Below are 10,892 nucleotides of genomic sequence, written 5' to 3'. Positions count from 1 at the left end.
TGGACAGTTGTTTCGTTGTTTCTGTAAGCCATGGCTAGCTGACCAACCCCCTTGATTGAAAGTGTACCACAGTAATGTACCCAATGCCATACACTGAGCTGTGGCAGAGAGGATAAAATCTTAATTAGTCTCAATATCTTATGGTGGGCTATTTTTTATGGTGGCTTACTGAGAAGGAAAATGTGCAGACAATATTTAATCAAAACGTGATGCTGTCCCAAGAGGTTTACCTTGAACAAGGGAATACATGATTAAGAATTCTGAGCCTCAGAAATAAATGGCGTGTGCATGGACAGACTGCACCTGCTTCCCCAATGAAGAATCTGTATTTAGTTCTTCCATAACAATAACTTCAGCCTGAAATAGAAATGCTTCGTTGCCTGCCAGCCAGCCACATTATGCTTCGACTCACTGCTACTCTTACCAAAATGCCAAGTGAAAAGTAGATCTTAAAAAACAACACCACCTCAGAAATCTAGGCCTTCAGGTAGTTGGAAGAGAGAGGTTTCTGGAGACCCTTTCTCATATGTAATGTGCATTCCAGTTTGTTTTAAATACACTGGTTTGGTCATCATCCTTTGTGTAGAGTACATCTTAAAATCACCAATCTGCTCACAGTTCTCCCCACACCAAACTGGCAATAGCATTCAGTATACTTATACAATAAATAACCCAAGGTCAAATCAAGCTGTGAACAACCTCATGCCCCTTCTCAAACTATTTTTATATGGTGTATACTCGTGTATGATACGTTCGTATGGTGTTCCTGAACAAGCATTTGTATCAACAAGTTGCCAGGCTCACAGCATCCATTGCTAGCCAAAAAAGAAATGCATGTCCCAGCATGTCTTTGAAGACACACAAAGAAAGAAAAAGCAAAAGCCCAGAGTTCCTTGGGAAGGATTGAATGTTAAACTACTCTGGAAATTGTAAGAAGAATAGGGTTGTCTCTTGATAACTCTCAGCACCTTAACTACCTTTCACAGGATTATTTGGAGGAAGCCACCACTATTTAAAATTGTATGATACAGCTCCAGATGGGGCCTCATCCGGTGAAGTTCACTCTGACTAACAGAAATAAAGAAACAAGCAACAAAAGTGGTCAGGAAAGTTGTGGCCTGAGCTTTACTACTGTCTACTACATTCCCATTCTGTCGCAGGTGACAAAATGGGAGGACATGCCACCCCTGGGCATAGCCATCACATTCAACACTATACTGTTATGCAGGGAGTAGACAGTATTGCAAGGGACACTGTTCGGGAAGACACTCCTAAAAGGGCAGAATGGACAGCAAGGACATTACATGCACAGCCACAACAATTCTTTCTTCTAGTAAGTAAAATGGAAAGGTAATTGTTTCTTGTGTTAAGACAGCTATCAGGTTTCCACACACAGCTGAACACACAGATTGTCTAAGCTCATGTTTAGCTCCAGAGCTGTGGCTCATTCAGAAATACACAAGCTGGTTTCCTTCAACGTTGGACTCCAGTACCTAGCTATCTAGGGAAAACAGCAAAAAAATTAGCAGACTTGTCAAAATAACAATACATGACATTTTGCAGCACACATCTGCCTGTCTCAGGCAGCATGACCATTATGTATAGTTTGAAATTCTATCCTATGTTTCCTGAGAAGTAAGGTCATTAACATACACCCAAGGAGACATTTGTTATTGCCATGAGTCAAATACCATATTTTTTGCTCTATAAGACTCACTTTTTCCCTCCTAAAAAGTAAGGGGAAATGTGTGTGCGTCTTATGGAGCAAATGCAGGCTGCGCAGCTATCCCAGAAGCCAGAACAGCAAGAGGGATTGCTGCTTTCACTGCGCAGCGATCCCTCTTGCTGTTCTGGTTTCTGAGATTCATAATATTTTTTTTCTTGTTTTCCTCCTCCAAAAACTAGGTGCGTCTTATGGTCTGGTGCGTCTTATAGAGAGAAAAATACGGTAATTAGCATGGCCATCACAGGCATTCTCATTCAATTGGACATGCAACCTATCAGATATGACAAAAATGAATCACTGAAGACACTTCAGTTTTCAGCATTAAAATTCTGCTACATTCATATTCTTTGTCTGAACACTGTGCATTAGTGAAGTAATACTGTATTTTTAAACTTTTTAATTTATAAAACAATAGAACCAAACATTACAGAAGGAAGTTGTACATAAATGTAATTGAACAGCCTAAGCTTATAAAGATTTGCCCAGAGGGCTTTTAATACCTAAAAGCACACTTAAAAATTTAAACTCATTCCAAGAAACTCCAGGGCATGTAATTAACACAAAATGGCTTCTTTGACTAGAAAGCAAACACATCTCAGCGAGACCTTGTAGTATCCTGATGGCTTAGGGGTCAAGGTTCTGTGAGGCTTTTCACAATTGGATATAATGATATTTAAATCAAACAAGACATCAGAAATTCATCCTGCTAAAAAGTGCTACCGGGTCCTGACCCTACACCATACAATGGGCATGGTGATTCAACCATCAGTTACAATTTTTCATATATTCTAGCTATAGTTTAAAGCTAGCACAGTTTAAGATAAGGTTTACATTTTATTTTGGTGCTTACGGCCATGAGAGATCAATGGCAGCAACCTCCTGAGCATGTGAACTTGTGTTTTAGCGAAGTGTGCAACAGGGCTCCATTACCTTTTGGCTTTATTTTTTTCTGTTTGAAACATGGCAATGTGCACCTGGATCAACATGTGGGAGACTGGCTGCATCTGTTTCCACATGGATCGTGTTGCCAGCACTGTCCCCAATTGGTAGGCTGTGGCAGAGTTTCTTGGGATGTTGTGGGCATGTCTGCCATTCCTCACAATGTTCTGTTTTCATTTGTGTATTTTCTCTTTGCCCAGGCTGTGGACAAAAATAAAACCATAGGAAGATCCAGTTAGAGATCCCCTGTGTTGCATGTACCTTGGCCCTCCAGAGGACAGCTGGTTTGCAACCAATACTTTCTTGTACATTGCTGCAACAATGTGTTGACCTTGTATGCATGTTGGAGATATCTCTCTGCCGATGTGTGCACATGTGTTGCCTAATTTGAACCTAGAGTCCATGCAACTAACTGGGGATCTTTTTCCTTTTCAGTATCAGTTCCCGCGCCTGCCCCCCCCGCCATGCTGTGACAGTTGTTTTAAAGTTCAATGTGTTACATGGACAACTTTGTAAAATAAAGAAGAAAGCCACTTCTATGATTTATGGTGTGTTTAGTGAGAAAAGTCTGTTTTCAGCAGAATGTATCAAAGCTCCTTGTGCTTGTTGAAGATAAAATAAACAGTACGGCGCTAGTGTGCAGGCTGTTGCTGATTCTGAAGTGGTATCATTTCATGCTCTATTTCTGTCAGAGTACATTACTGAGTAGTGTGTGAGCATTGGCTAAACCTCTGGCAGTTATACATTGCTTGAAGGTCATATGATATTCAAGTTTGTAAGTTTTGTAGTGACTTTAAATGGCAACCTTGGGGCTGAATATGTTAACCTCTGCTACTGGGCGACTTCCATTTGTTTCAGAGGAATGGAGGAATCTGCAGATATGTTCCTGGCCTACGTTCAGAAGTATCACAGTCTCTCCAGCATTTCACAGATAAAAATAGGGACACTTTTCTGAACTATTGCACATTGCTGAAGGCTCTTCTCTGCCTGCTGGATGCTGTATTAATTTGATCTGCAATTGCTTGGCCTGCACTGGCACTGTCTCTTAATAAACTAACAGTCAGCTGCCTTTTTATTATAATTCTTCTATTATTATTATTATTATTATTATTATTATTATTATTATTAATTTTCTAAATTGCTCATTAGTCCTCTTAAGATGGACAACACAAATGGACAACTTTTCTCCCACCAGATATTGTCAGACACCCACCGGCCACTGCCAGTACAGTCAGGGGTCAGGGATGATTATTAGTATTTATTAAATTTATTAAACTACTTCTCTTGCTGCAGGCAATTCAAGGCATCTTTATGAAAACAAAATGACAAAGCAAAACCCCCTACATTAATTAAAACCAGTGGAGGGGGGTCATTAAAAACAACCTATTGGCTTTAAAAGGTTATGGATTGTTAACAGCCAAAGGCCTGGTTGAAAAAATGGTTTTGCCTGGCACTGAAAGATATGTAGTGAAGGCACCAGGTGAGTCTCCCTGAAGAAAGCATTCCACAATGGGGAACCACCTCAGAAAAGGCCTGTTATCAGGTTGCCACCCTCTGGACATCTCATGGAGGGGGCACTGGAGTAGGGCTTCAGTTGATGAGCACAGGTCTGGGTCAGTTCATATGGGGAGAGGCAGTTCTTGATTAGGGGAGTTGTAGTCCAGTAACCATAGGTTCCCCATTCTTGTTGTATAGATTTAGAATTTTGTCGATCCTATTTGTATTTTGTATCCAACTTAAGTCCAAAGAAGCCATTCAGACAGCATCTGCACTTTTGAATAAAATAGGAACAAGGGAAACCGCAAAAAGCCCTCCCACGCAGTCAGAAGTAGGTTCCACGAAATTCAATGGGACTTATTTCTAAGTAAATATGCATAGGGTTTTAGGTGTTTGTTCTAGAACTGCTATCTATACTGAGGCAGGAGGAAAAGAGAACCGGATAATGAGCATTCAGAATACTAGAGAAGATTGAGATACAGGCCGTCTAACTGATAAAAGAGCTTCTCTTCGGAAGAGCAGAAACTCAATTCCCTAACAATTCATTTTGAGCTTAAGCGGATCTATCCTTGAGAAAGGAAAATGCTTTGTGGCTTGCAAGGCTTACAATTTGTGCTGTGTGATCCTTCACCAAGGAAATGGCCCGTAAGGCTGCCATCGTAGGGCGTGCTTACTCGGGAGCAAACAGCACCGAACACGGCGAGATCTACTTTATAGAGTATTACACAACGGAGGTCAGCCACCACAGCGCGTCCGCCCAACGAGAAAGCTCTGCCAAGTTCTCCCTCTGCAGAACTCCAGTCCGCATTTTCGTAGCCGCCGAGCTTAACTGAGGTCGAGCCGAACCCTTCCTGGCCGGCTGGCTGGGAATCCGGGCCAGGCGAGCGTAATAGTATTCCTCCGAGCGGAGGCCGAATTGAGCGGTTGATCGGTGGTGGCTCCGCTCCAGAGGGGGCCGTGCCGGGAAGGGATCCGGGCGCCGGGCTTTGCTGCGCAGCAGGGCGGGGCCTGGCTGGGGGTGGCTCGGGAAGTTGCCGAAGTTGGGCAGAGAGTGGAGGGACGGAGCCAGCGAGCGCCTGCCTGCCTGCCTGCTCGGGCCGGGCCTTCCTGGGTGCTGCTCTTCCCCCTCCCGCCCTCTCTTCCCTGTCCGGCCGGTGCATGATGGAAGCAGCATGGCCGCTCATCTTTCCTTAACGCAGGTAGGGACGGCTCGCTCTTCGCTCGGTGGGGAGGGAGTGGGGTGGTTAGCTTGGGCGGGGGAGGCAGCCGGGGGAAGCCTCGCCTCCACGCTCCCGCCGTCTCCCCTTAGAAGAGTTTCCTTTGTGACCTGGCCGCCTCCCGCTCCCATTCCTCCTCGTCGCCCTTTCCCTGCCCGCGTCTCCCCTCGGGGCGCTTCCGCCTGCGCCCCCCTTCGCAACACCCACCCTCCATCTCTGCCTCTCGGGGACGCCCCTTGGAACCCAGCGGGGCTTACTTCGGAGGAGGCGCCTTGTTTATGAACAGCCTCCCCTGTTTCCCTGCTCCCCAAGCTCTCTAGTCCTCCTCCCTAGTCTCCTCCTCCTCCTCCCAAGTTCTGCTGTTTGCCCCAAAGCTGCCGCCCTTCACTTCGCCGGTGGTTCCCACGGGGGACTCCTCCGCGCCTTGTATCGCAGAAGCGGACGACGTGGGCTGCGCCTTACGCAAAGCTCGTAGCGCAGAGAACGTGTCTAGCGGGCGCCCGGAATTCCGCGGCTCTTGTCAGTCTCCAGCCGGTGTGGCGAAGAGTGACGGGCTTGGGAGCTGGGCTGACAAGGGGTCAAAGCTCCACTCACCCGGGAAACGTTGTGTTTATTCGCTGCCTCTTCGCCTAATCTTCCTCACGGGGTTGTTGTGAGGATAACATGGGGAGGGAAAGGGCCACGGACACCACCTTGAACTCCCTAGAGGAAAGGTGGGCCAGAAATGTAGTAATAATAATATTGGTGGGGTGGGTGTGTTATGGCTCCCTGAGTCTTTTCTTTTTCTTTTTAACCCTCTGTAGGGTTTCCTCATGTTTCACCTACTGTGCTGTTCTTTGTTGTATTCCACACTCCATGCGTTCAGACAGACTCTTCTTCTGTAGGACTGCTTTCCAACCTAATACCTGTTATTTATTCTCCAGAGGTGCTCCCACCCATGATATGGGGTGAAACGGCTACCTCAGGCGGCAGAAGTGCAAGAGGCGGCACTCCGCCTGCCCCACTGCTTCTGCCATCCAGAGGGAGGTGTTCCAGCGCTCAACATTGCCACTTGTCTTCCCCCACCCAGGTGGAGACACAGTGCGAGAGACAATACTTTGAGGAGCACCCTGGCTCTTGCCAAGTTCAGTCAGAGCCAGGGCATTCCTGCACACTAGTTGTGATCAGCAGTGTTAGAAACTGAGATATGAAAGCTAGGCACTAAATGGCACCTTAAACCTAGGTTACTGCAGCTAAAATATTGTGTTCATTTTTCACATGGTCTAGTCCTTTCCCTGCCCACCCCCTAATATTCTTAGGAGGGTCTCTTCTCCAGTCTTCAGAGAGTAGCTGGAAGTTGGGAGGCAGAAAAAGGTGGTGTAGTGGTTAAGAGTGGTTGACTCGTAATCTGGGGAACCGGGTTTGGGTCTCCGCTCCTCCACATGCAGCTGCTGGGTGACCTTGGGCCAGTCACACTTCTCTGAAGTCTCTCAGCCCCACTCACCTCAAAGAATGTTTGTTGTGGGGGAGGAAGGGAAAGGAGAATGTTAGCCGCTTTGAGACTCCTTCGGGTAGTGATAAAGCAGGATATCAAATCCAAACTCTTTCCTTCCACTCTGCAGTTTTAATCTGAAATGTTAGGTGCAGTCCAGAGTTCAGAAGCTGCTTGCACTAATGAAATTCCTTGTCACAAAATGTGTCTAGAACAATGGGACTCCCAAGGAGAAAGCTGTGGCAACCCTTTGAGGAGAACCTTGGCTCCCAAGTTCAATGAGAGCAGGGCACAGTGTTGACAAAAGTGTGGGGGGGGGGGGAGGAAGGCAGCAATTCCCTTTTCACTGAGCTGCCCTTGTTCTTCTCTCTTTTTCTATTTTGGCTTCTGTGATACACTTTTTACAAATACCTTTTCCTTTTTTAATTTTATTTTTTTTAATTGAAAATTTTTCAGTTAAACAAAATAAAGTGAAAAACCAATAGAAACAAAAGGTGCATTAGAAAATACAAAAATGAGGACCCCCCTCCAATTTTATACATACTTATCTAATACAATGGTAAACATGTTATTTTTCCTGTGTCCCAGAACAGACTAGTGTTGCAGTCCTAGCCTCACTTACCTGGGAGTAGGCCCCAGTGATTTCAGTGGGAGTTACTGATGTGTTGGCATGGTTAGGTTTGCACTGTAGGTGCTGCAAAAAGTTTTCTCCAGCACAATGGCAAGAACCCACTTCAACATGGGTTAAAATAGAGTGCTACAAATAAGCCTAATGTACTCTTAATTCAAAGATTATATATGTAATAATATTAATCTGTAATAATAAATTTCAGTCCAGTTAATAGAAAATATATTTTGGGATGGTCTTGGTTACCTCACTTCATGCTAATTGGTCTTATATGTGTAAACAGGAAGTACACTCATCATGAGTGTAGGTGTTGTGTATTCATGTTCTTGTTCATACCCCCTGTACCTGGTGCAGTTCTTGGAAGTAGAACTCTATAAGTGGTAAACTATAGTGCCCAGAATTCTCTGAGGGAGAGAACTTACTTTGAATTTGCGTTAATACTATAGTGTATACACAGCTGCAGTCTTTGGTATGCTGAAAGAGGAATTAAGAGTTGCTGTAGCTGCACTATTTGTGGTCGGGGAACTAATAGTTGCTTAACTTTAACTATGCAGTTAGCATAGCAGTATGTTTGCAAATGAATACAACAACGAAGTCTTTGTTTATTTGAAATATTGATGTATTGCTGCTCAATAAAATAACAAGGTGGTATATAATAAAGCAATTCAGTACAAAACAGCAATTCAGAAATGAAAGCTTGAGGCTATAGTCCTATCTGAACTGAGCCCAGAACACAACTCTGTACAGTGGTGCCTCGCAAGACGAAATTAATCCGTTCCGTGAGGCTCTTCGTATAGCGGTTTTTTCGTCTTGTGAAGCAAGCCCATTGACAGCTTAGCGGATTAGCGCTATTAGCGGATCAGCTGATAAGCGGCTTATCAGCGGATCAGCTGATAAGCGGCTTAGGGCTTAGGAAAAGGGGGGGAAAGAGAAAAACCCCCGTAGGAACTCGCAATACATTTTCGTCTTGCGAAGCAAGCCCATAGGGAAATTCGTTTTGCGAAGCACTTCCAAAACGGAAAACCCTTTCGTCTAGCGGGTTTTCCGTCTTGCGAGGCGTTCGTCTTGTGGGGCACCACTGTACATGTCTCATTTGCAGGCCTCTCTTGTACATACTTACTTAGAAGTTGGTCCAACCTGGTTGGTAAGCATGTGTAGTTCAGATGTCATGGCCAACCCTTGGTTTTGCTATTGAGATCTGCAAATCACACACTTGAAGCCATAGTTTCCAGTTCTGGTTTGGATGTGAATTTATCTGGATCTGTTTCATTCTGGGTTCAGGTGCAGTTTGGGAAATGATCAGTAGAGAGTAGGACAAGGAGAATATGACTGCTTCTCAATTTCTTGGTGACTTTTGACACCATTAACCATGGTATCCTCCTGGACTGGCACTGTGGGATGAATATTATGAGCACTGTTTTATAGTGGCTTTGCTCCTACATGCAAGGTCTTTTCCAGAAAGTATAAATGGAAGATATTGTTTTGGCCCCATAATGCTTGTGCTATGGTGTACTACGGGGTACCAGTCTTGTCCCTGGTGCTGTTTAACATCTAATGAGCGCACCCAGTGCCTTCATATAGGAGTTTGGAAGCAAAGTGTCATCAGTATGCTGATGACATGCTGCTGCAATTTCTTTATAACATCAGAATAGGAAGACACTGTGAATGAACTGGACCATTGTCTGAGTGCAACAGTGGACTGAATGAGGGCCAGTAAGATGAACTTGAACCCTGAGAAGATTGAGGCACTGTTGGCTTGTGTTCCCTTGTATTTCCTGGATGGAGTTGCACTTCCTCTGAAAGAACAGATTTGAAGTTTGGGGTTGCTCATGGATCTGTGCTTGTCGCTAGACACTTAGGTGGCCTCAGTGGCTAGGAGTGCCTTTTAGCAGCTATGCTTGGTTCACAAACTATGACCATTCTTGGACAGGGATAGTTGGGCCACAGTGATTCCTTGAAATGCACTTTATGTGAGGCTACCCTTTTGCTTGGTCTGGAAACTCCAGCTGGGGCAAAACTGCTGCTAGATGGTTGATGGGGACAGACAGACTGTCTCTAGCACATAACTCCAGTGTTCAAACACTTGCACTGCTACCGATGTACTACTGGGCCAGGTTCAAGGCTCTTGTATTAATGTACAAGCCTTAACAACGTGGATCAAGGAAACCTCAAGGACTTCCTGATCACTGAGGTTTTCGGCGGATTCGCTGTTAGTGTTCCACCATGGTTTGTATCTACTAGGAACTGTGCATTCAGTATTGTGGGACCAATTTAATGGAACATCCCAGGCCCCCCTCCTTCTTGAACTTACAGTGCTTACTGAACACATTATTATTATTATTATTATTATTATTATTATTATTATTATTATTATTCCAGCTAGCATTTTAACTGCCTTGGACATCTTGACTAACTCTGGTTACTGCAAAAGATGGGAGAAGAGGGAGCATCTGAGCCTTAAGCATATTTTAAAGATTCAAACTGGGGTGATCAAGCCACGTGTAGTAGGACCACCTGTATTCAAAGCGTACAGTTCCATCAAAATAACTTGATAGTTTTGTCAGAGAAGAACCTGTAAGTGGCTAAAATTCTGAGTGTAGATGTTGAAATCCCAGTTTAGGATTTTTGCTCAGCTTTGAAGTTCCCTAAAGAGAAGACAGACATATGAGTGTGGTGCAAAAGAGTGTGGTCCTGAAAACAAGTCCCTTTGAATGTACTGAAAGTGCAATTGCATCACTTACACAACATTTAGATATATAATATGGGTCCACTGCGTTCTAGTGTATTTCTTCCCCAGTGAGAGAATCTTTGTTCTTTCACTACACTCAGTTCTGCATAATTCTTCCTCAGGTTGGGGTGGCAAGGCAAGGAGAGTTAAGTTCTGCAGAAGCAATGTCTTTGATCAACTAACTGATACACTGGGTGAATTGTATATAATATTTATTTATGTATTTAATTTTCATGCTGCCCTTCATCCAAGGATCACAGGGTGGTTGACAATATAAAAACACAACAACACGTAACATAATAATAAACAAAAGAATAGTAATGATATGGCATTAGTTATTCCGCTTCCAGTGGAAGTGGCTTACTCTTCGCTCTACCTTTTTTTTTTTTTTTTGTCTCCAGTGCTAAGTTCAGGCTGCCTTTCCATTCGTTTTGGTATTCTAAGCTGACTGGGTTTTAATTATCTGCTATTCCACTTCTGTTTTTTGGCTTTGTTTTAATTGTTTTGTATTTTGAATGTTAACCACCTTGATCACTCCTTGTTAAGCAGGAAGCTGGGATGTAAACATATGCAGAAGCATGTGTGGTGTTGCAATCCTATTTTCATTAATTGTCTATATCATCTGAACAGAGAATTTCCATTTAAAATAAAATTTCAGCCTGTTTGTTTGAAAGGCATAGCCTGGA

General features: G+C 44.0%; 1 protein-coding gene and 1 long non-coding RNA gene across 5 annotated transcripts in view; one reads left to right on the top strand and one right to left on the bottom strand.

Moving 5' to 3' along the window:
* Positions 1 to 1,102: 1,102 nt before the first annotated feature.
* Positions 1,103 to 4,952, bottom strand: LOC309345317. The gene is made up of 2 exons (XR_014158185.1): positions 4,770 to 4,952; positions 1,103 to 1,501 (listed from the first exon to the last, which is right to left on the bottom strand). It is a non-coding gene; the product is annotated as an uncharacterized lncRNA (long non-coding RNA).
* A 232-nt stretch (positions 4,953 to 5,184) lies between these two features.
* Positions 5,185 to 10,892, top strand: part of EPS15 (epidermal growth factor receptor pathway substrate 15) — a 54,651-nt gene continuing 48,943 nt past the window's right edge. For all 4 annotated transcript variants that reach the window (XM_081868227.1, XM_081868228.1, XM_081868226.1 and 1 more), the window contains exon 1: positions 5,185 to 5,361. In XM_081868227.1, coding sequence (XP_081724353.1) covers positions 5,335 to 5,361 — 27 coding nt within the window. In that variant the 5' untranslated portion in view covers positions 5,185 to 5,334. The remainder of the gene's footprint in view (positions 5,362 to 10,892) is intronic.

The sequence above is a fragment of the Podarcis erhardii genome, assembly GCF_964252035.2.
Source record: "Podarcis erhardii genome assembly, chromosome: 6".
In the NCBI taxonomy this organism is placed as follows: domain Eukaryota; kingdom Metazoa; phylum Chordata; class Lepidosauria; order Squamata; family Lacertidae; genus Podarcis; species Podarcis erhardii.
This window is presented reverse-complemented; position numbering and strand designations above follow the sequence as displayed.